The following is a 26769-nucleotide window of genomic DNA, read 5'->3' as shown; positions in this document are numbered from 1 at the left end:
CATATAAGGTACCTTTTTTCAGCCAGGAGGTTGTGTTTGTTTGTATGGATGAGAAAAGACAAAGAGATGCACATGTTATGCACATCAGCAATGGGAACCAGTGTGGATTGTCAAGAGTGTGAGGGACTAGGAGAGAGTTATCATATAGGTCACCATATGGAAGACATAGTAATTGTAGGAATAAAAAACCAGTGTGGATGAGATTGTGATGTTTTCACATGAAAGTATCTACTGAAAAGATATATTTGATGTCGTGCATGAGACCAAGTGACACCACCCAGTCTGGAGCTTCTCATCTGCCCCTTGAAGGAAAGGCTTGGGTAGATATAGAGACCACTGGACTTGACACTTGTTGCATGTAGTTTAGAAAGTCAGCAAAGTGTTGCTGTTTTTCCACAAATGATGTCACAGAGTTGGATTGCATTTGTTATAAACTGTGTATAACCACAATGAAACCACAGCTCAGGTAATATCTTATACCAGCTGCTGATGTTAACTCGAGCTACAGTTGCATCATACAAGAGTACAAATAATATGTTGCACATTAATACTCTAAGGCCTCCATGATCGGAATAAATACCTTTTTAAAAAAAAAAAATTATTAAGAATTTTTTCCCCCATTTTCTTTATGACATGGCACAATGATTGCAATACAATAGAACACAAAATCATACATACATATTCAAATATTCATCTAGACAGGTTCTTAGTCTTTTAACAGTCAGTACCTAACTTCCATCGAATGAAAGGATCCCAAATTTGTATACCCAATTTCTTACCCTTTTTTCCCTTCCTAGCATATATGGCTGTTTCCAGTTTTTGTATTGACAATACTTTGCCTAACCATTGATGGTATGATGGAGGGTTAGGATCAAGCCAAGCAGAAGCCACTAACAATCTCAGAATCGCCATTGCTACAAATATGAAATTTCTACAGCTCGATTGCCCGTCAACACTTATCCCCAATAACATAATAGCTGGTGTTAACTCTATTGTTGTTGACAGTGCGATCCGAAAGAAGTTCACGATATCCTGTTTCAACTTATCCAAATGGGGACAAACTGAAAAAATATGTATCAAGTCAGCTTCTGAACTACCACATCTAAAACAAGTGATACCAGATGTACCACCCCACTGAGCAATCTTCGCGGGTGTATAATATAAATGGTATAATATCTTATAATGTTGGGCCTGAAGGGACGATGAACACAGCATTTTTCTCCCCATTTCCAAAGACTCAGTAAAGATATCCCTGCCTATATCTAAATCAATAGACCACTTATCTATCCATTTCTCTAAATCGTCTTTCTTTAATTTTGTCATTTCTAAATAAAACCTTTTAATAGTGCAATCACAACCACTTTCTATAAGGTCCATCACCATATTTCTTTCGAATCCCGATGCCCCCCCCTTGTTTATTTAATATGCAGCTTCTTATTTGAAGGTATTTAAAGAAGTGTTTTGTATCCAAAGCAAAACTATTTTGCGATTCCGTGAATTGTAATATACCATGAAGGCCCAACATATCTCCAAAATTTCTTATCCCCCGCCTCTCCCATTCTTGAAAGACATCTCCCGAAAAAACCTCGCTAGGTAGGGAAGGGTTATCTTTTAGTCTAGTATATGCATTATACTTCCCAATTCCGACCTTTTTAGTGAACCCTTTCCATATATTATATGCAGCCATTACTGTCTTAAATCGTGTTCTTTTGAAGTAGCTTCCCTTCGTGAATCTCAAAAATACATTTTCAGCATTCGTGCCCAGAACCAAACCATAAATAGCAAGCAAACAAAACTTATCCCAACCCTCCACTTCAGCACCTCCAATCAAGCCCACCATATATTGCAATGCTGCTGCCCAATAATAAAGCTTTAGATCCGGTAGTGACCAGCCTCCTCTTTCCCGCGAGAGCGACATGAATCTCAGTGCCCTACGCGTCTTGCCTTTTGCCCAAATAAAACGATTAACCATTTGTTCACAAATTTTAAACCACTTATTGTCAATTGAGAGTGGAATTGCTCTAAAAACATACAAAAATGTCGGCAAAACCAGCATTTTGATAATGTTCACTCGTCCTACTAATGACAGGTGAAGATTCTCATATCGATCCAGGTCTTTCTTTACTTTATCTATTATTAGGATGATATTTTTTTCCACCAAAGCGTCAAGATCAGCTGAAATATTAATACGTTAATACATCCCTCCCTGAACCACTCGGTTATCATCACAGGGAGTCATAGAGTTTTTGATGATCTGAGTCTTTGAAGTATTCAGGGCATAACCCGAAACTTGCCCAAATCTACGAGCCTCTGCCTCTAGCAACCCAATCGCCTCCGTGGGGTTTGGTGTTATCACTGCCACATCATCGGCGTAAGCAAGTATCTTACAGGGGCCCAATAATGTATTTAGTGGGGTGATATCTGCACATGACTCTATCCTGCGGATTAGTGGCTCCATGTACATGGCGAATAGCAGCGGGGAGCAAGGGCACCCCTGCCGTGTACCTCTCTTAATCTGGAATTGTCCCGTAATGCCCCCATTTACTCTTAAAGCCGCAACCGGTTCCCTATACAGAGTCTGTAGAGCTTTCACGAAACTGCCCTTAATCCCAGATCTTATTAGGGTTTGCCACAGATAGTCCCAGGAGACCCGATCAAACGCTTTCTCAGCATCTAACAGCATTACGGCCATCGGATCTCCTGTGACCTCGTTGGCATCAAACATGGTTATAACTTTCCGGGTGTGATGTGTCGTCCCTCTACCGGGAATGAAACCATGTTGGTTACTGCTGACTAGGGCACCTATTATTCCTGCAAATCTCGTTGCGAGGGCTTTCGAATATATTTTTGTGTCATTGTTCATCATTGTAATTGGTCTGTAGGACCCTGGCTCAATCGCCGGCTTCCCTTTTTTTAATATTAAAACAATATCTGCACCTCCCCAAGATTTGGGGATAGACTCCCCCGTCTGAGCAGCTTGGATCGTTCTAATTAAATCCTGTCCTAGACTCCCCCAGAAAGTTTTATAAAACTCTAAAGGCAGCTGATCCGGACCAGCGGCCTTTCCTGAGGGGAGATTGCCCATAGCTTCTTTAATTTCAGTGTAATCCAACAACTTCTCAAGTCCTTCTGTGTCTTCAATAGAAACCCTCTCAGCCGGAATATTCCGAAGATATTCACTTATCTCTTCATCATTACTGGGGTATTGTTCATCATATAGTGTCTGATAAAATTTCCTAAAGACTTCCCTAATTTCCTCAGAGTCTGAGTGTAGTCTTCCATTTTCATCACTAATCTCCCTAACAGTCCCGGTTGCCACTATCTGCCTAGTACGCATGGCAAGTACATGTCCAACTTTTTCGCTAAACTCGTAGCATCTCTCCCTTCTAATAGTGTAGTAATGAGCTGCCTTGTTTGCCAAGTCATCCTCAGCTTCACTTTTTACTTTCATCATTTCTATAATTGATTGTTCTATCGATTCACCCATTATTACGCACTTATGGAGCTGCTCCTCCGCCTCTGAGACGGCCCTCTCTATGCCACTATCCCTAAGTCGTGCTACTTTCCGTTTATATGCGCTAAAACTGCATGTCTCTCCACGAGCACCAGCCTTAAAGGCGTCCCATATAACTCCCACCGGAGCACTCCCTCTGTTATTCTCAAAGAACTCACTGATCCATTTGGACATATGTTGTATATAATTATTGTCCAGGAGAAGCCCTCTTTCAAAAATCCAAACCCTACTTAGTCTAGTTCTCCCTTCTAGCTTCATTGTTAATACTAAGGGGTTGTGGTCACAAAAAATTCGTGGGAGCCTATCAATTTCTACTCTAGTCATTAGGTCGTTAGATATCAAAAAATAATCTAATCGAACACAGATACGATGTGCGGAGTAATATGTAAAGCCTATTTGATCCGATCTAATTCTACCCCAGACATCTTGCAGAGTATTATTCTCTAAAAGATCAACCAATGCTTTACGTACTCTTTTCTTCCTGCCTTTATAAGTTCCAGTCAACCCTACCCCCAGCCCACCCGCCCCATTAATATTTAAATCACCTCCTATAATAACCTGAGGTGGCCAACCCGCTAACTCTGCATCTAAAAACTGCAGAACTTCTGGATCATCCTGGGTTGAGCCATATACTGCCACCAAAGTTGTCCATACTCCCTCTATTAAGATCTCGACCATAGCCCATCTACCCCATTGATCTTCTAGTTTTTTTCCGGTTACCACATTTTTACTTCTTGAAAGAATAGCTACCCCTCTATTTTTCGTCCCTTGCTTGGACCTTGCTATTAAATGGAACCCCAACTGATTAAGACAAAACTCCTGGGTACTCATTATGTGTGTTTCTTGCAGGAATACGTAGTCTACGTTCATCTGCCGCAATCGGACTGCTATCTTTTGTCTTTTTTGGACGTCGTTTAACCCACAAACGTTCCATGTTACAAATCTAAGGGATATATCTAGTTCTTAAGAGGCTACCAACTGACTGCTCACTACTAATTACCAATCTACCAAGCTTGTTCTTCGCTACTTCTATTTCAAAAACTCCCATTATAATATTCTTAACCCATTCCATCCAACACCTATACTCGTAGTTCCGATCTAGATTAAGTTCTTCATAATCCTGACAAATTCCAATGCTCATGTGCCCTGCCCCTACTCCCCCCTCCCCCACCCCAGACAACCCTCCCACAGATACCCACCCCCCCTACAGGCAAATAGGTCTGAAGGACCTATGTCTGACCGACGATGCCTACAGGATGTCACGCCCTCCCTACCCTGATTCTCATAAACCATAAATTTCACTCATGGTGCTAAGTACTATTCAACCTCATCTGCCCCCGATATCACCTAGAACTATTGACACCCACCAATCCACATCAATACACACCTACCCCTCTCCCCGATCCAGCAAAAAGAAATATACGATCTTAGCTCATAAGTCAAATATTTAAACAAGCAATAGGCCTCACCTACTGCATAGTATTATTGTTATCTCTTCTTTATTCTACTTCTTCCGGGAAATGTCTCTAATAGCAACCACTTGGGCGTCATGCTCCACAAGCTCCTTATGTTGTGCCTTGTGTTGACCTCTGGTTTCACGCAGAAAACTTAGGTACTCTTGTGCCATAATTTCGGAATGGAAGATCTTAAAGTTTCCATTTAGTCCGACCTTCAATCGTGCTGGGAACATAAGGTAAGCCTCACAACCAATGTTCTGAAAGGGAGTAATCATCTGCCTCATCCGCCATCGCCTTTCCACGGTGGCGTGGCAGAAGTCAGGACGGGCAAAGAAAACAACATCCTTATAAGTACGCCAAGCCTGTGGTTTTGCCTTACTGATTATCTCTTCACGTAATAAAAAGTTCCCTACATAAAGCAATATTGCGCGGGGCTTACCCTGTGACTCTTTCTGCGTCATCGGGAACCGATGTGCCCGTTGTACCTCGTGTTCCCAATCCCATGATGAGGTATCGGGTTCTGTCAGGCCTACATACTCTGCAAAAACACTCAAACACCATAGACAGAAATTGGCACGGAAACTGGAAATACAAAGAGACAAGTTTATTAGGACCCCATGGGGTGGTGGTACATTCCCTACAGCACCCTTCGGTAATGCAAGAAGTATCACACCGAACATCGGTGCGCGACCTCTTTTATACAGTTTAAAGGTAATAAAAAGGTAGGCGGTACACATTTGAACAGTTTTCGGTACATGTAAGGACATTTTTGGCGCACAGCCAGCATGTGGGAGGAGCTTTATACCACTGGTCAGTTAGGGGAACATTGCTAAAGAGTGACCACTCTCTTAGTCCAGAGATCGTGTGTGCGCATGCGTGAAACTGACCATCGCTAAAAATAGCCTGTTGCTGGGCAAAGTCAAGGTTCATTGGCATGAAGGAAGGACAAAAGGGCACTCTACCACGAGGCCGCATGTTCGTACAAAATGGAAGCCACAAAATACAAAATGGCCCCCGTACGCTTAAGTCAAGTTAACAGAAAAGGTCGTGTAGCTGAGCTAAACGCTAACTCAGGTGCTGACAAATTATGACAGACGGCCCTTTTAGCGTTTAGCTGAAGCTACCTCATAATGGAAATAATCCGGATGTTCATCTTCGATATCGATCATCATGATCCGCTTCACTTCGGCATTACTCATTTGTACATTTTTAGCAATAGCTCTTTTGGATGGGATACAGGCCGTAATACGTACAGAACATAGAGCAGGACCACATTGAATACATAAACAGCAAAAGAAGAATATTCCAATAATTACACATAGAATCGTTAGCAGTTTCCAGCCCCATGTACTGAGCATAGTCCAAAACCAACCCGAAAAAGTCCAAGTACCATTGTCACTGTGAATTTCAGAGGCGATTTTGTGCAATTTGGAAATGGAATCATACACAGAAGGCGAATTATCAGGGACATAGACGCAACAACTACTTCCGATGATACGACATGCACCCCCACGATCAGCTAACACTACATCCAGAACCATTGGTTCTGAAGCATAACAATTCCAGTAATCTGGAGCTCTTCAGTTATATTCCCTAAAGCAGAAACACTGTGCCCCTCGAGGCCGGGTCACCCCCTTGCTCCCTCGCCTGCTGACCTGATAGCCAGCCAGCCTCCTTGCCAGCCCAGCCGATCGCCCAGACCAGCAGACCCGCCCTCCCGTCCCCCTTCTTAAGGGGATTACCTGGCTGTACGCGGGAGTGACCACTGTGCCTCTCGAGGCCGGGTCACCCCCTTGCTCCCTCACCTGCTGACCTGATAGCCAGCCAGCCTCCTTGCCAGCCAGCCTCCTTGCCTGCCTGCCTGCCGACACCGTCGCCCCCCCAGCACCCCCGAGCGGCCCAACCTCAGCTGAGCCGCCCGCTCGCCGCTCGCCACTTTTTCCCGCCGCTGGCCCCCTGCGGCTCCGCCCACCACCGGCCAATTGGCCCAGCCGATCGCCCAGACCAGCAGACCCGCCCTCCCGTCCCCCTTCTTAAGGGGATTACCTGGCTGCGCGCGGGAGTGACCACTGTGCCTCTCGAGGCCGGGTCACCCCCTTGCTCCCTCGCCTGCTGACCTGATAGCCAGCCAGCCTCCTTGCCAGCCAGCCTCCTTGCCTGCCTGCCTGCCTGCCGACACCATCGCCCCCCAGCACCCCCGAGCGGCCCAGCCTCAGCTGAGTCGCCTGCTCGCCGCTCGCCACTTTTTCCCGCCGCTGGCCCCCTGCGGCCCCGCCCACCACCGGCCCATTGGCCCAGCCGATCGCCCAGACCAGCAGACCCGCCCTCCCGTCCCCCTTCTTAAGGGGATTACCTGGCTGCACGCGGGAGTGACCACTGTGCCTCTCGAGGCCGGGTCACCCCCTTGCTCCCTCGCCTGCTGACCTGATAGCCAGCCAGCCTCCTTGCCAGCCAGCCTCCTTGCCTGCCTGCCTGCCTGCCGACACCGTCGCCCCCCCAGCACCCCTGAGCGGCCCAGCCTCAGCTCAGCCGCCCGCTCGCCGCTCGCCACTTTTTCCCGCCGCTGGCCCCCTGCGGCCCCGCCCACCACCGGCCCATTGGCCCAGCCGATCGCCCAGACCAGCAGATCCGCCCTCCCGCCCCCCTTCTTATGACGCCCCCGGAGCGACCGCGCAGCGGACGCGCGCAGTGGGAGCACCGATTGAGCGCCGAAGGTGCGCCAAAGGTAAGCCCGTCTGCGCCCGTCCGCGCCTGGACCGCGCCCAGTGCCAGGACCCCTGGCCCCCACCGCCGGAAGCCGACCCGACGGACCTACGACGCCACCGAACTCAACGCACTCAACACCGGCCGAACCCCGGGCTGCTGCCGAGCCACACCGAGACGCACCCACGGACCCTTCAGCTGCCACTCCTGCAACTTCACCTGCAACCGGACCCACGCCACACCAGCACCCACCAAGCCGAACTCCAGCAGCACCCACCTGAAGTGCATCCTGCTTAACACCCGCTCCGTCCACAGACACGCCGTGGAACTCTGGAACCTCCTCGATGCTACATCACCGGACGTCGCCTTCCTAACGGAAACCTGGATGAACGCCTCCTCAGCGCCCGACATCGCCATCGCCATCCCGGACGGCTACAAGATCATCCGGAGGGACCGCGTCAACCAGGCAGGAGGAGGCATCGCCATCATCCACAGGAACACCATCCGCATCACGACCAACACCGACGACAACCTCGCACCCGCCGAACACCTGCACTTCCAGATCCACGTCAACCCCAAGACCACCCTCAGAGGCACCCTCATCTACAGACCCCCGGGACCACGCACACAATTCAGCGAGGACATCGCCGACTTCGTCAGCCCGCTCGCCCTCCCCTCCGCCGACTTCATCCTCCTCGGGGACCTCAACTTCCACCTGGAGAACAACAACGACCGCAACACCACCACCCTGCTGGACAACCTCGCCAACCTCGGACTCAAGCAACTGGTGACCACCCCCACCCACTACGCCGGACACACACTCGACCCGATCTTCTCTTCCAGCAAGGACATCGCCTTCAGCCACGCCACGGGACTCCACTGGACGGACCACAGCTGCGTCCACTTCAGCTTCAGAAGAACCACGCTCCACCATCACCAGCAACAGGTTCCCTGCAGAAGCTGGAACAAGATCACTGCAGACCAGCTCACTACTTCCCTGAGCAAGAACCCTCCCACCAGCACAACGAACCCCAGCCAAGCAGCCACCAACCTCACGAAATGGATCAGCGACTGCGCAGACAACCTCGCCCCGCTGAAGACCCCGCCGAGCAGACCCGGCAGCAAGAAAGCCCCATGGTTTAACGACGAACTCAAGAGCTCCAAGAAGAACTGCAGAGCACTCGAGAAAACCTGGCGCAGAGACCCAACACCGGACAACATGACTGCCCTCAAGCTCGCCACCCGAAAACACCACCAACTGATCCACGCCACCAAGAAAACCGCATTCAAGGAACGACTGGACAACAATGCACACAACAGCAAGGAACTCTTCAACATCGTGAAAGAGCTCTCCAACCCCAACGCCGGAAACAACGACATCACCCCTTCGCAAGACCTCTGCAACTCCCTCGCCTCCTACTTCCACAACAAGATCGCAGACATACACAACAGCTTCAGCACTCAACCGACGCACGCCACGACCGAACCACCGCCCCCCTCCACCACCCTCCGCGCCTGGACCCCGATCAGCACCGAAGACACCATCCGCACGATGAACTCCATCCACTCCGGATCTCCGACAGACCCTGCCCTCACCACGTCTTCAACAAGGCCGACGCTGTCATCGCACCCCACCTGCGGGACATCATCAACACCTCCTTCGACATCGCCACCTTCCCGGAGAGCTGGAAGCACGCCGAACTCAGCGCTCTACTCAAGAAACCATCAGCAGACCCTACCGACCTCAAGAACTACCGCCCCATCTCGCTGCTCCCGTTCCCGGCCAAAGTCATCGAGAAGACCATCAACAAGCAACTGGCCGCCTTCCTCGAGACGAACGGCTCCCTCGACCTCTCGCAGTCTGGCTTCCGGGCCAACCACAGCACCGAGACCGCCCTGATCGCAGCTACAGATGACATCCGAGCCCTGCTCGACAATGGAGAAACAGCGGCCCTCATCCTCCTGGACCTCTCCGCGGCCTTCGACACTGTCTGCCACCGTACCCTAGTACAGCGCCTCAGCAACATCGGAATCCAGGAGAAGGCACTGGAGTGGATCACCTCCTTCCTCGCCGGAAGGACACAGAGAGTCCGCCTCCCCCGTTCAGATCGGAGGCCACCGAAGTCATCTGCGGCGTTCCTCAAGGCTCCTCGCTCAGCCCAACACTCTTCAACGTCTACATGAGCCCCCTCGCAGCTATCGCACGCCAGCATAATCTGAACATCATCTCCTATGCCGACGACACCCAGCTGATCCTCTCCCTCACTAACGACCCCGCCACCGCCAGAGCCAACCTGCACGAAGGGATGACAGACGTTGCCAAATGGATGTCTAACAGCTGCCTGAAACTGAACTCGGACAAGACGGAAGTCCTCATCCTGGGATCCTCACCCTCCGCCTGGGACGACTCCTGGTGGCCCCCCGCCCTGGGCAGCGCACCCAAACTAACTGACCACGCACGCAACCTGGGCTTCATCCTGGACTCCTCCCTCCCCATGACCAGACAAGTCAACGCCGTCTCCTCGTCGTGCTTCAACATCCTGTGCATGCTACGCAAGATCTTCCGCTGGATCCCCACCGAGACCAGGAAGATGGTCACCCAGGCCCTCGTCACCAGCCGTCTGGACTACGGCAACTCCCTCTACGCCGGAACGACCGCCAAACTCCAGAAGAGACTCCAGCGGATCCAGAACACCTCAGCACGACTCATCCTGGACATCCCCCGCCGCAGCCACATCTCCGGACACCTGAGAGACCTGCACTGGCTCCCGGTCAACAAGAGAATCACCTTCCGGCTCCTCACCCACGCACACAAAGCCCTACACAACCAAGGACCAGGAGACCTCAACAGCCGTCTCAACTTCTACGCTCCCAAACGCAAGCTTCGATCGACCAGCCACGCCCTCGCCGCCGTCCCCCGCATCCGAAGAGCCACCACAGGAGGAAGGTCCTTCTCCTACCTGGCCGCCAAGACTTGGAACTCCCTTCCGACCCACCTCCGCCTCACCCAGGACCACCTCGCCTTCAGGAAGCAGCTCAAGACCTGGCTGTTCGAGCAGTAGCGGACCCCCTCCCCCCAGTGCCTTGAGACCCTCCGGGTGAGTAGTGCGCTATACAAATGCTCTGATGGATTGATTGATTGAGTTTCATTAGCAACTGCCTCCACAACACGTGTTAGCCGCCTAATTTTCCTGCTGTTTAGAGCGGCGCCCACAAATGAAAATAACCCTAAATTAAAATCCACCTATTGTTGTAGGGAGGTGTCAGTTTGATCAACACCATCAATGTCCAATGTCCTCTTAACTCTATTCAAAATAAAATCATGATATAATACAAAATCATTATGGTACATAGGAGGAGCAATAAACACAGGGGTTAATACAAAGGATATGTAACATGTACCTAACCATCCAAGAGGAAGACGATGATAACCTTTATTACCACAGATAAAATAAGTGTTTCGTGAGGCCACAAATGAAATACCATTGGGAGTATCAAAAGCAAGAGTAATATTGCATTCACTTCTCCCCACCGGAATTGTTCCCTTATTCCTAATACAGAGATCTGCTTTCGTATCAATGACAGTAATTACGTGTAAACTAGACATATTTGTAAGTCTCTGATTAGTGAAGATGCGAGGTGCAGATACATTGTCCGGTCAATATTCTTCCCACTCGAACTTAGTTCCTTCTGCTTGTGGATAGCCATCTCGATCATTATAGCAGACCTTGTTCAGTCGAAAAAGTAGTCCACCTTTTGTTGGCCATCTCAAAGTAAAGAGAAGAGTGTACCAAGCATTGCATGACCCATTATGAGAAAAAGGAAGAGGAATAAGTGGGGTTCCTCCCTTCTTCTGATGCCCAGGTAACATCCCACATACCCAACAGTTGGACGTGTTGGTCATATTATGCGTGTGATGTAATATCTGAATGAAACTATTATTCAAATAAGTCTGTCTATGTCTTTCTTCGTAATAGGGCAAAGTAAAATGAAAATGTTCAGATGGAATCGGAGTGGTAGGCAGTAAATAGTCCCGTGCAGAAAATAGTCTTTCTATAGTCCAAGCTATTACTGCTATTACCACTATTGTTGCAACAAAAAGAACCGCACCCAGAATTCTTCTGTTTCTCAATGTCATAGGTGCCATGGTACAATGAACAGAAGTCTCAAGAAACAAACTAAAAAATAAAAATATGGTGCTGAGAACCGAGGCTGCCGTTGAGTTTTTCTCCGAGATTGAAGACGGGTGTCGCTACACTGGACAGAACTGATCCCCCCCCTTGATATTCCCGGCTTCCGTTTCACAAACCTCGGAACGGTTACCAACCAGTCAAGAAAAATACAAAAAAATGTATTTCCTTGGCCGTGGATTGTACTTCACTCCACCAGAATCGGTGTGGTCTGGGAAGGCTCCCTCTGACTCGTGAGGCGTAACAGCTGGGCTCTTCTCCGCGTCCAAGATGTCTCTGTAGTCGGACAGCACAGTAGGGTTCACCAGGTCCGGAGAGACACGTCAGCAGTGCGTCGAATGTATCCACCACTTCTTATTCGTGACACGCACAGCCGTTCGCGTTGCCAGCAGCACTTGCTCAGGGCCACGCCACCTCGGCTCCAAGCTGCTGGATCTCTCAAACACCCTGATCATCACGAAGTCGCCAGGATGAAGATTGTGAGCCTCTGCAATGGAATTGTCGGGGAGCGCTTCTCGAACCTGTTGATGAATAGAAGATAAATCATTTGTTAATCGTGCCAAATAATCGTTCATCATTATACAAGGCACATCATGTATCAAACAAGGCTTTGTAACTCCCCAGATATTCATGGGCCTTCCAAACACCACCTCATAGGGTGTGAGGCCAGTCCGAGAGTGTGGTACTGATCTAATAGACAATAATGCCAATGGCAAAGCGTCCGGCCATTTCAAAGAGGTGGATACCACGATCTTTGCTAGCTTCAGCTTCAGAGTCGCATTATACCTTTCTACTAGCCCTGCTGACTGCGGGTGGAATACAGCGTGGAACTTTTGTCTTATTCCCTATCCTTTCAGGACATGCTCCACTATTTTCCCAACGAAATGAGGGCCATTATCATTCCACAAAAATTTACAAACACCATAACGTGGGAAGTACTCTTTCAGTAACACCTTAGCTGTTGTTAATGCTGTATTATCCTTCGTGGGGTAGGCTTCAACCCATTTACTGAAAGCACACACCACCACCAGGACATACTTGAGGTTATTACAGCGCTCTAGCTGGATGTAATCCATTTGCTGTACTTCGAATGGTGCAGTAGGTGGAACGAACCCTCCTTTAGGAGTAGAGGTCCCTTTAGCAGGATTGTACTGTAGGCATATCAGACAGGTCTGTACTATTCTCCTAGCCGTGCTGGTAATCTCAGGATGCTCCCAAACTCGTGTAAGCAATTTAGTAATCGCATGAGCTCCAATATGTGCCAGCCCATGCGTCATTTGAACCATTGCCTGCAAGTAAGCAGCAGGTAATTTCCATCTCTTCATGTCTTTGCTTCTCCAGCAACCCTCATCATCCAACACTCCCTCTATTGCCCATGCTGCAAGCTCCGCTTCAGACGCTGATTTCTGTATGTCTAAAACTTCCTCTCTAGCATCATGCCATCGCTCGGCTTGCGATCCCACCACATACATAGGAGAGTCATTTTGCAACATGGCAGTCTCTCTCGCTATGCGGTCTGCAAAAGCGTTTCCTTGCCCTATTTTGTCTGTCACCTTTTTATGTGCACTACATTTTATTATCGCCACCTTCCTTGGGCATAATAGTGCATTCAGGGGATCACATACCAACTCTCCGTACATAATGTGTGTTCCGTGTGAAGTCATAAACCCTCGTTCCCTCCAGAGTAGGCCAAAATCGTGCGCTACTCCAAAGGCATAACGACTATCGGTGTAGATATTCACACATAATCCAGCACTTAGCTCACATGCTTTCATTAAGGCTATCAATTCAGCTGCTTGAGCCAATTTCTGCAGTATCCGTGCTGTTTCTACCACCGTCTTAAGTGTCGTGATCGCATAGGCCGCGGAGGCCGTTCCATCTGGTAATCTCACACATGACCCATCAACCCACAATTCCCCATCTACATCTGGAAGTGGCGTGTCCTGTAAATCAACACAACCCTTTGTTTGTTCATCAGTCAGAAAAACACAATCATGTTGTTCTTCTTCCTGGGTCTCAGTAACAGGATATGGCAATAAAGTGGCGGGGTTCAAAGTGGCGCACCTCTTCAATGTAATGTGTGGCACCAGCAGTGTTAACTCGTATCCTGTTAAACGGGCACTGGTTAGATGCTGCGTTTTCGTTTGGTTCAATAGCGCATCTACTGCATGGGGAACTAACACCAACAATTTATGCGATAAAACTATTCCCTCACTCTGCCGTATAGCTACTGCTGTTGCTGCAACTGCTCGAAGGCATCCAGGCAATCCTCGAGCCACAGGATCGAGTACCGCTGAAAAATATGCACAGGGTCTCTGTTTGTCTCCGTGCAATTGTACTAAAACTGACAATGCGCACCCATCCTTTTCGTGTACATACAGTGTAAAGAGTTTTGTATAATCTGGTGTACCTAACACTGGTGCAGAACAAAGAGCTTGTCTCAATTGTTCAAAGGCATTATGACATTCATCCGTCCATTCAAGGGAGGTTGGTGCAGTTTTGGACAGCAATGCTAACAAAGGTTTTACAATGTATGAAAATCCTAATATCCATTGCCTGCAAAAGGACGTCAAACCTATGAAAGCACGAACATGCTTCTGTGTGCAAGGGACTGGTGTGTCTAAAATTGCTTGGATTCGGTCTGATGTTAATGCACGTCCCTCCTTAGACAAAAGATGACCAATATATGTCACCTTTGGTCTACAGTATTGCAGCTTCTTCCGTGAAACCTTATGATTATGTTCAGCAAGAAAAGAAAGCACGGAGAGCGTACTCTCCTCGCATTGCTCCTGTGTGTCTGCCGCAAGTAAAATGTCGTAAACATATTGGATAAGCGCCACCCCAGACTGCAAATCAAAAGAATCAAGCTGTCTTTTCAAAGCCTGGCTGTAAATGCTAGGACTTTCTGTGTAACCTTGAGGCAAAATTGGACTGTTGCAAACATTGTAGGGAACTTCCTCCACCACCCCTGCCGTTATCAAGTCATTCACAATATGTGTCAAAGCCAGTTCGCCTTCTCTAGAGATCTTGTACTGATGAACACGAGGTAAAACCGCTCCCTCCTTTACAGTAATGTGCACAGGGGGAATAATCATTTGACCCACATCAGTATCAGAAGTGGCCCATAACGTGCTTGGAAGGGAAGGTAATGCATCGGACTCTTGCATGAGGCACAATCTCTCAATTTCTGGGTAGTTTCCATTCAAAATAACCCGCACCCCTTCAGGGGCACAGCGTATTGTTGCACGAAAATGCTTTAGCATATCAAGTCCCATAATATTATCTGGTGTATTATTTGGGGACAATAGAAACGGACATGGGGCAGTGAATTTGTCAACATGAAATGTAAGAGGTTGAGACAATGGGCTTAGAGAAGGTGTTCCATCGAACCCTATTGCTGTAATTGTTTCGCCAGACAGGGGAGCCCTTGGAACCAAGTGTTTGGACATAGTGCTACGAGTAGCTCCTGTGTCAACCAGAAACTGATCAGTAGAACCCAAAACATGTGCTGATATATATGGACCCCTCTGATTGACTGGTACCTCAACCGATTCCACACCCCATCCTACGCAATCCTATGCATGTCTATTATCCTGTGACTCAATATGTTCTCCTTCAGCTACCTGATATTGATTCCGTCGATCAAAAGTATTATGTTCAACCTGACCACGACCCCTCTCTTCAAACCTACCACGGTCATTCGCTCCACCTCTCGGTCCTGAATAACTATTTCGTGACCTTCCACTTCCTCGACCCCTCTGACTACGCTGTTCACGAAGTACCGGACAATCTGCAACCCAATGTCCAAACTGTTTACAGTATGCACACTGATCCTCAGAAATGTCGGAACGAGGGGGAGACATAACGTACGATACCCGTCTACCCCTATCATTCCCTCTCGATTGCGTAGCATGAACTTGTGCCAACATCACCTTCGTCTTTAAGTCTTTCACTTTCTTATCACTACTTTCTTTTGCCTCTAATTCCTGTCGTTCATAATACTGAGCCATGGTTAATAAAGAAGCGGGCGTTGCAGTGGTCCATGAACTTTCACTAGCCTTTAATGGTTTTGCAATCTCCGGTAGGCGATTAGCCACATACTTGTCTACAAACAAATGCCTGCCCGTGTCCTCTGTTAATGATTGACCACTGTAATCATGGAATGCTTCCTCGAAACGTGAAAAGAAGTCAGAAACTGATTCATCTAGCTTCTGTTTACAAGATGCCAATACTGTCCAATCTATCTTCTTAGGGGCGACAAGCGTTTTTAATTTATTCAAGATAGCCGTCGGTAATTCTAAAATTAACTGGCACGGCTTACATGCAGGTTCCCTATCTAGGTCAGCTCTCACTATCTCCTTCCAATCTGCACCTAATATCGTACGATCGTCAAACTTACGAATCGCCCTCCACATATCAGGAGGCAATATCAACCCAAAGAAAAGATCAATAGCGACTAACGTCATAATACATGAAAAAATAGCGCCCTCCACACCTTCATAGAAAGCTGCTGGATTTTTACGGGGGTCAGGCAAAGCATTCTTAAGTGCCATAACATCTGCTCTATTCCATGGCGTTTAAACCCAATTATACACAAAATAGCCCTTTGAATCTTTAGACATCTTATCATCATCCGTACCGTCCCCTTTGGGAGGGACATACAAAGGTGCGGCTTCCCGCATAGGCAAAACATTAATCGCAACACTCTTATCTGATCCATAGATAGGGCACACTTGAGAAGTTTCCGTCGATTCAGACGCTGGTGGGTTCGATGCCTTTTTCACCGCTCGCAATCGTGTCGCCTCATCCCATAACCAAATCAACCGTCGGAAAAATTTCTCCGCATCTGAAAGAGCAAAACACCTTTACGGAAATTCTCACGACCAACTGATATATCCTTAGGTTCAAACTCAGGAGATTGTTTTCTAAACCGCTCAACAACTTCGCCTGCAAAATGATCTAAAAAATACAATCGTTCCTTGTCTTACTCATAAAATCATCAACCTCTGAAACAGTTATAGAATTAACATTAAGTTTACGGGCAACCGGACGCAATTCCGTCATACGCTCGGCATGCAACCTGGTACGTTGTTTGTCCTGATTATCCTCGTCCGATTCCACATCCGGAGCCGTAGGCTGAACATACGGAGGCGGGCAACGATCTAACAATGAAAAATCATCTAATTCATTAGTAAGGACAGGATAGAGAGGACGCCGAAGAGGAAACTGACCATTAACTTGTAAATTACGCTCTCGACTCTCTTTTTCTTTCTGTTCCTGCAATTCCTTCTCCTGTAGCTGCAAAGCGTTATCCCGAGCAGCCTTGCGCTGCTCTTTGTCTGCCAAGGCTTCTTCACGCTTCATTCGTTCACGCACCGCTTTCTCCCACATACGCACACAATCAAACATGTCCTGTCTAGACCTGCGCTAGAACAAACACTGCTCCACATACTAGACTTTTCGCAAGTCGAATGACCCATGTAGTGGCCATTGCAATTCACGATCAGATTTTGTATATTTGTGCCATAACGTGCTATACATTATGGGAGGAAGGCCAAATTTAATGTACATTTCACGGTTAGGAGTCCCCTCTGGGGGAGCCGGCTGAGATTCATTTAATCGATAACTGGTACCATTTCCAAAACAGCACATTCCTCGGAGTGTGCTGAGAACAGGCATGTTCAAAATATCACAGGAACGTGATATTACAACAAATGGCACTTAAAAAGGTACTTACGCACGATGTGCCGTTCAAACAAATTCAAAATCAGAGAAATATCCCTACATGCCTGCCTATGTGAGGTGCACTCCACATATAATTCAAATCATAGGTCCAAACGTTAGCTAACTCATACAAATTCAAATTCAAATTCAAATTCACAAAAGCCACAGCAAGTGTCAATAGACTACCTTACCAAACATAAGCTTACTAAATATCTTCAAAAGTGTCCAGATTTCCAACTGCCAAGTTCCGTAGCCAAATCAGCCAAAACGGGCACTACACGACAAACCAACCGATCAGGATCTCAGTCGAAGACCGGCGCCACCTGGAAGGTCAGATCAGAAGGAAGGGAAAAACACCGTGGGTGCAGAGACTCGGGTCACTCGGTGGCAGCGTACGCGTCCATAGCGAGTTTCCAATACTTCGTCGTGACCTCTCCTTCGGGCATCCGAGTCGTCGATGAGTCCCTTCGTGGTCGCCAATTGAGGTATCGGGTTCTGTCAGGCCTACATACTCTGCAAAAACACTCAAACACCATAGACAGAAATTGGCACGGAAACTGGAAATACAAAGAGACAAGTTTATTAGGACCCCATGGGGTGGTGGTACATTCCCTACAGCACCCTTCGGTAATGCAAGAAGTATCACACCGAACATCGGTGCGCGACCTCTTTTATACAGTTTAAAGGTAATAAAAAGGTAGGCGGTACACATTTGAACAGTTTTAGGTACATATAAGGACATTTTTGGCGCACAGCCAGCATGTGGGAGGTGCTTAATACCACTGGTCAGTTAGGGGAACATTCCTAAAGAGTGACCACTCTCTTAGTCCAGAGATCGTGTGTGCGCATGCGTGAAACTGACCATCGCTAAAAATAGCCTGTTGCTGGGCAAAGTCAAGGTTCATTGGCATGAAGGAAGGACAAAAGGGCACTCTACCACGAGGCCGCATGTTCGTACAAAATGGAAGCCACAAAATACAAAATGGCCCCCGTACGCTTAAGTCAAGTTAACAGAAAAGGTCGTGTAGCTGAGCTAAACGCTAACTCAGGTGCTGCCAAATTACGACAATGAAGCCATCTCCGGAAAAGCACCTTTTAATAACTCGACGACAAATCCCCGTACATCCCCCCTCCTTTCCTTCCTGTACCCCAAGTAGTCTAACGTTATTGCGCCTCTGTCTGTTTTCGAAATCCTCCAATTTCCAGAGCATATCCGCTGTAGTCTTATCCTGATCTCTCTTAGTGTCCTGCAATTTCACAAAATCGTCCTCCAATTTTCCCGTTCTGTCCTCCACCTCAGATACTCTCCCAACCACTTCTTCGTACATTTTATTGATTTTATGCAAAGAAGTTTGAATTTTTTTATTTGCATGCCTGGCTCTTCTGTTTGCCCTTTGACTCTCAGCCCGAGCCTCACCCTGTATTTGCTTTAGGGTAGAAAGTAGGACTTCAAAGTTTGAGGCACTCCCCTCAGCCCCCTGAGAATTTACATCTAGAATACCCATATTCATATTGTTGGGTCCCCCCGTAGACAGTGCATGGCTTTCCAGTGTATTGTCCCACTCAAGTTTCTTTGCAACTGATTTTCGCCGGAACCCCGCGAGATGCTCTGGCCAAGTTCTTTTGTCTAGAGTTATTTTTAGCTTTACTCTTGCACTTGGTTCTGCTTTTCAGTACTGGCTTGTTCATCTCTATGGGAGCGGTCTTTTGCATCACCTTTGGAACTTTTTGGACTGTCTCTTGCTCCAAATCAATAGACTCCGTGTCACTATCCAGAGGGATTGAAACACTATCCGATTCTGTCTCATTATCAATATCTGTATCAGTACCCACTTCGGAGCCTACTGACGTTTCCAGATCTGAGTCTGGCACCAGATCCGAACTACTGTTCTCACTCTCATCCTCGTCGTCTGCCTCATCATTGCCAGTGAAGAAAACGTCCTCACTGGGGCAAGCCAAAACAGATCCTGAGGTAGTTGGTATTTTTTTGCCAGCCTTGTGGGTTACATTTGCATTTGCATTTGCGTTTGCAGATTTCTTAGCCCCTAATTTCACTGGGTCAAGGGCTGCCTCTTTATCTGCTTTTCCTGGAGTCAGCTCTGATGTTGATGTTGCAACAATATGCCCAATCTTATCGGCCACGTCTGCATCAGCGCGAGCATTAGCTAGTTCAATGACTGTCTCTGTCTCTTTAACTGCAGTTTCTTTTGCAGTTTCTTCCGCCTTTGATTGCTCAGCCCAGCCCCCTACCAGGTCCGTAGAAAGCTCTGGTGATCTCGAGGGCTCTGTAACTTCACTGCAGCTGATGGGTTCCACCAAGCAGGTCACTCCCTCAGTTGCTCCAACGAGGCTGACAAGTTGTTTTTCTCCAATTAAGCCACACAAGGACGCCAACGACGGAACCACGAACATCCGATGCAGAGCAGGTTGGGCACTCGGTAAGGGTGAGAATGTTTCCACAATCGTGGTTTGTCGGAGCGGAGTCTCTCTCCCTACCACCTCGCCAGCGAGAGCCTGCACCTCTGCTTTTTTTTAATGGAGCCGTCATCTTTTTCTTCTCCATTTCTTTTTCTCGGATCTTCCGCATTTTGCTCTCCTTTGCGGCCTCTCGTCTCTGTTGCGCCTTTGATCTCGCTTTACCTCTCAGGTTGGAAGCTGGGGCTCCAGAGCCATCTGTGGGCGCTTCCTCGTCATCATTGCCCCATCTATCTTGAAAATCACGGGTTTTCTTGGGTGACTGCAGGAGTTTAGGAGCCATTACTCTCAATAGCTCCTTCCAATCGATCTGCCCAGACCACACCGCACGCGTTGCAAGGAAGTAGATGCCCTTGAAAAGGGTCCTTTCCTTTAGCTGAGTTATATATTCTGCTCGTTCAGGCCAAAGAGTGAACACTCCGAACATCGCCTCCAGCAGCGGACTGTTCTCTTATCTATTTCTCTGGATTTACCTCAGTATCGCCTTATTTTTTTCCCCCCATTATATCAGTCCAATCCAGTAATAATCCAACGGTGATTGAGTATCCCATTTAGAGCATCAACTGTGGGGGAAACCGTCTGAAGAAAAGCCAGGGATTGAGCACCAGATGCACCATATACACCACCATCAGGAGGAGAGTCAGGCGTGACTCTCCTTTACAGCGTCTCGGCGGCCATCTTGCCCCCACAGAGATCAGAATAAACACCAATGTGTGTTAATGTAGCCCTAGGAGTGCTCCATATATGAAAGTGAGGACATTTAAATGCATTGATTCATAGTGGGTAGGAAGGACATGTGGATTTCTTTTATGCAACTGCCAATGTGCGAAGAAAAGTTCATCAACAGTATCAAAGGTCAGCTAGAGGTCATTTTTGAATTCCTTCCAGGGGCAGTTGCCACATATATTTGCTATTATTTTCCCACCTTTCTGTTATTTGAAGTTTCTGAAACCTAAGGGAGGCTCCTGACCAAATATATATGAGACCATTGTCATTAGACATGTGGTTCACCCTCAGACCTAGTAAATTCCTATTTTATCCTAAAACATGATGAGGAAATTTAAGATATGTTTTAAAGACCTAATTAGGGGACTAACATCAAAATGTTAAGGCTTAATTAGCTAACGTCAGACCCAGAATTCCAAACTGGGACTCACTTGCTGCAAACTCCAAGGATTTCTTAGACTTTCATTGATTCAAGTTCATGGCAAACATAATGTCCACCATTTACTTGAGAGACAGTCTTGTACTTCACTTTGTTGCAACCCATCCCCCATTAGACTTCACAGTGATGGCATTCATGGCATCCGTTAGGGTTCGATGTCAATGAGGGGTCCATCAGCAGTGTCATATAAGACTCAGGTCTTCATTCCATTATGGGCATAGCATTAATAGCATTGATATTTCATCCTGTCTTCAACATAAACTCTTCTTTATAGCTGTTTATTTACCATTACTCCTTTTACACCACTTCTCTTAATGAAAACTCAACCAATAGGTATCCATAAAAAGACGGACCCACAGTAGATGCAGCAGTGTCAACTAAAGTGTATTAATATATTCAATGTAAAGAACAAAGCAGGTGTGTACGTTTTATGGTATGGGTTTTGCTACAACACAAAGCAGATCAATTCCAGGATTACAGAGTGGATTAAAATCGAGGACAGAAACTCATAACTCTGCGGTAGATCTTTTCTATGATCTGATATTCGAAGAGGTGGTCACCTCCAAGGTTAAGAAAGAGGAACACAGCAGGAATGTCCAGGAGCACATAGTAAGGTCGCACTGACAGAAGTTGGTTAGATAGTTGGGAGGCTCCTGAGAGTGGTCACTGATGGCCTTCAACGTGGAGAAGAAGAAGAAGGATGAACTCAAGGAAAAACCACAATGGATAATTATCAATATCTTGATCCGAAACTTCCAGCTGCTTCGCAGAAGTGAGGGTAAACCTTTTCTATCTGGTTCTGGTACAGATTCGCTTATAATTGAGCTGTGCTTACTGGTGAAAAGGAAGTTATACAACTGAAGGAGTCAGAAATTCAGAAATCAACCAGACTTTGAGCACGCAGCAGTAGGTTGTACTCTTTGTGTATCACACATGAACACAGGAAGTTGATATGTAATCTGCATTTATATTTATTGGCAGGATATGCATAGACAATACCATCATAATTCAGGTGATGTTATTTCAAATGGAGAGAGAACAGTTGAAATCAGTTTCCTTCAAGGTTACAAATTAAGCTAGCATTAGTATCCTATCAGAAGGAGCATCTTTTCTGATCCCAAGCCATTCCCTTGGGTGGTTGCAGTGCCTGGGCTTCAGTCTCTCAATGCACCAAGGAGAGTATTCCTTCTTAGGTGCCCGGGCAGTATATATGGCCGAATATAGAGGCCGGTGGTACATAAACAACATGGCAGCATAAACAGTACTACACACATTGCTTCCTAGTATTCGGTGTCCCAGGGAGGCTGACATGAGTTCTTCTGCTTCATTCTCACATTGTTCCTCTTCATGGCAGGTACTGGCAGAGCTTCGGGAATGTTTCTACTGACTATTACTAAGCCGGGGTGAGACTGCATCAGAGGTGTGAATAATGGCCTCACAGCTTCTTGGCAGGTTCACACAGTAATTCATCACCATAGAGTTGGGTCGCCACTTGGTCAAATATTTCACAGTAATCTGGAGTAGCACATCCTTTCAGGCTAAATGGTGTCAAAGTGTAACCTGTGAAAAAAGCGCACAGACAATATTCAGTCGTTATCAATGCTGCTACATAAATATGTTCTCCATCTAGGAAAGAAATCATGCCCATCCTGGCCTAAAGTACCTAAGATCTCAGATAGGTCACTCACATACACACAATGATAGTTGTTCCAGGATCTTGGTTTCCAGGCTGAATTGTGACTGTCACAAAAGGTTCATAATTGTCCATATGGTGGGAATCAAGAGCACCGCATGGAACAAGTACACAGTCGGCCAGACTGATAAGTATTAATTTCAACTGTACATTCCCAACAATAAATATGAATCGCCCACATTATTTTACAGAGATTATCGATGAATAATTGAATTTATATAACTGTTTTTGAAATCTTTGTTTACTTTTTTCTTTTACACTAAATATTGGACATGTTACATTTTAATTCAACTGATTTCCAAAAACCCAAGAATGCTCACTTGTTTTTTCTGCAAATGTTATAATGATGTGTACCTCAGTCCTAACTAAATAATACAACTATTTTATTTGTATATCTTTTTATGCTACCTAACCTTGGTGATTAACCTATTAGTGTGCGTTCTCAAAAAGATCCATCCTTCTGGTTCATCATACTGTTATCCTCTAGGCTACCAGTGTTGCAAAGTGTGAATAAATGTGAACAATCTTTCTTTCTGCGGGGGGCATAGCAAGAACAACACATTCCTGTTGTCCCTGTGGCTCCAACATGAACATTTTTTAGAGACAGGCTGAACGTTGCACCCTAGAGAAGTTGCACAGCCTGCCCTACATGTATGGAATCACCTGGGAGAACTTGTCCTCCAAAATAGCTGAGACACACAAACAATGACTATGTAGGTATTGGTTATGTTCTTGGTTTTGCTGCTGGCTGTCCATTGAGTCTGTGTCCAGTGGTGAAATACAGAACCGGCCATTGTTGGTAAGTAGCTCTCTGTGCCCACAAGAGTGGACCATTGGTGTTAGGAAAGCTGTATTATCCCCATCCTGATCACCTGCCACATACTTTGTACTATAGCGTCCCATTATTTGGAAAAGTATTGATTTTGTGTGGTGTATTCCCTTGGGATGTACTGTATGATGAACATTTATTCACAGCAGAAAAGTTGGAATTGCAGGGACAGAAAGAATCTTATAGTGTTCCATCTACTTTTTTATCTTATCATCTCTTTCCCCAACAGGAAGGACAACAAATAATATGAAAAGCATGTCTCTAGATTTCTATTGAGTAGGTGGGGCTGAATAGTTCTACAGTCATAGATTGCCACACTCTGTGTGGCTGCGCATGACTCGGAGAACAACATGGTCCCTCCTTCTACACCTAGCCATTCCTGCTCACTCCCCCAGTGGGAACATGCCTTGCGGACATCTGTGCATGCTTTTAGCCATATCAAATGCTCCAACAACCTCCTCAGCCACAGTGGCCCTGAAGCCTTAATACACTACAGGGTACTAATGCACCTTCTCTCCATCCGGGCCTGCTGGTCAACTGTGGCCGCTGCCTGTGCCTCCCAACTACATCACAAAATGCTGGTTGGAGCTGATTGGACCTGGCAGGACTAATGTCTCCAGGGCCCATCACAGAGGACCTCAGCTGTCCTGCCAGGTCCACGCTGCTGGACTAGCCCCTTCGGCTTCAGCAGGGTCTACCACAAGTGACCCATACAATTCAATGCTAGGGGTACCTTTGAGGGACACAATTCTTATCATCACAATGGAGCGGCTCAAATATCAGAACAACGGTGCAACCACGATTTCTATGGGCCTTGTTGAAGTTAAGCCAATACCCCTACTATTTGCTTAGGCATTTCATCAAAAGGCCCTCCACACTAACTCAGCCCCAGTCTACTTGTTTCCCCCACACCTTCCAGAGACAATAGGACCTTGGACACTCACAGCAGTGACTGAATCCCCTGCACCTGGATGGTTTTCAGTCATTGCTGTGAGTGACCTTCCTAGCTCCTTTTTTATGGGCCCTGGTCTATAGGTTTTCCCCCATGCCTATCAGAGATTGTTGGCCCTCAGACATTCTCACCAATGACTGGATCACCTGTCAACGGATGAAATTAAACCCAGTCCATTGTTCGTCTACCTCCTGTCCCTTTTTTTATGGGCCAATCAACTTGAGTATCAGGACCTGAGATGATACACCTTTATTTATTGATGCTACTGCACTATTAGTCTTGGCCTGGCCGATTCACACTTTCCTGCAGTGAAGACCTACTGGGCAGCTACACTGTCTAACCCCACCTGGACTGGACAGTGATTGCTTTCTCTCACCTGTCTCACATCCCTGTGAACGTGAGCCTTGCCTTATTTACTTCTGTTACTAAACCCGGATCCTAGTACAATACTCTCATTTAAATCCTCTCACCAGCTACTCTTCAAAGGTGTAGTGGGAGTGGCAATAAGAAATCAGCCTCTGCATCAACATCACTGAAAAAAACAGACATCATCCTCAAGAAACTTACCTCCTCCAGCTATCTTTCATAGGCCAGAAGATATCTGATTGCATGATCATGTCACAACCATATAGGACAGCATAAGCATTATTCAAGCCCGAGTGGACATAGTTGCTGGTGGCTAGTCAACACAGAAGACTGATTGGGGCACCTGGAGGTTCTGGAACTGGACAACCATCTCCCAATTATAAGTTGACCTTGAAGACCGGTCGCCCAACCTAAACATCTGCTATTATGGAATACCAGAATGTCTAGAATGAAATGACACCCACATGTTCCTCTTGGATCTTATCCCATGCATCACTGGTCTGTCCTGTAGCCCCAATTGGAAATTCAGAGGGCCATTGAATGTGGTCTTATACTACTCACTCCTCTACTGTGTGCTTCAATAGGCTTCCTCTGCTGATTGCCTATTTTCTACTCATGCCCAAACCCATTTTATTAAACAGGATGCATATCACAGTGGACTTTTCATCAAAGACCAACACTAAAAGGAATGTGTTTCTAGCCATTTGCCTGCAGCTTAAAATTGGGATATGAAATATGGCTTTCTTGAACTGGACACCAAATGTATTACTTTGGATCGCCGCTCCAGAAATTTCCTTGACTCCAGCAAACTGGCCCATTTCCTGGACTGCCTGGCCCTGTATACCATGGTAACCACCACCCCCTATCTCAACAAGAGGATGGGAATGCACATGCAGGGAAACTGCAACCCCACAAGAGCATTCTACCTGACTAACCACAGAGGAGCTCTTCTGAATGTAGCTGTAGCAGAACTAGCTCAGACAGATTTGAGGGACACCTTGTGTTCACATGTTCCGACAGTATCTGACCATGGCAGATCATGACGAGTAGCGTAATGAGAAACATGCAATGTTTCCCTTCAACTATGAAATGGTTTTACAAAACATCTAGATGTTGTGCCCCTTTCTGGCATGATACTCTCTGCATGGTCTGTTCTACCTGTTATGGCAGACAGTACGTTTCCTGATCCCCATGGGATGCCGGGTTGTGGACTTGAGACCTACTAGAAGACCACGATGTGGATGTTAATGTTGACGCTGATGCTCCCGTTTGTGGTAGTATTTGTGGCCACGGTTCTGGTAGTGTTGCTATACTTGCGCGCATCTGTTCTTGTACCAGTTCACCTCCCTAAGGCTGGGCACCCTCCTCTCCTTCCCCATCTTTCTGAATGGCCTCTATACATCATCATACATTGACAGTTTCTCATCTGTCATCTGTCTTCTTGGCATAGAGTCATAACCCATGGTAGATCTACTCTCTCACCATCTGCTCCCCTGCCCCCAAACAGTTGCAAAGACGCTAGCGTGCCATGCCCCCTGGGCACCCATTGTATCATTTTCTCTCCTCTCTTCCCCAGTAGTAGCACACTGGCCATACTTATCTCTTAAGAGTATGACCATCATGAATGCTCCATACCATCCTTTGTCTCCAAGAGGGGGGTCAACACACAAGAAACAGATACTTAACACCACATGGATATAC

General features: G+C 46.9%; 1 protein-coding gene across 1 annotated transcript in view; it reads right to left on the bottom strand.

Moving 5' to 3' along the window:
- Nucleotides 1–21596: 21596 nt before the first annotated feature.
- The window catches only part of LOC144828289 (phospholipase A2 inhibitor and Ly6/PLAUR domain-containing protein-like), a 44499-nt gene continuing 39326 nt past the window's right edge, over nt 21597–26769 (bottom strand). Inside the window, exon 5 of the mRNA XM_078686369.1 lies at nt 21597–22788. Coding sequence (XP_078542495.1) covers nt 22664–22788 — 125 coding nt within the window. The 3' untranslated portion in view covers nt 21597–22663. The remainder of the gene's footprint in view (nt 22789–26769) is intronic.

Source organism: Lissotriton helveticus, chromosome 4_1 (assembly GCF_964261635.1).
Source record: "Lissotriton helveticus chromosome 4_1, aLisHel1.1, whole genome shotgun sequence".
Taxonomy (NCBI): Eukaryota; Metazoa; Chordata; class Amphibia; order Caudata; family Salamandridae; genus Lissotriton; species Lissotriton helveticus.
This window is presented reverse-complemented; position numbering and strand designations above follow the sequence as displayed.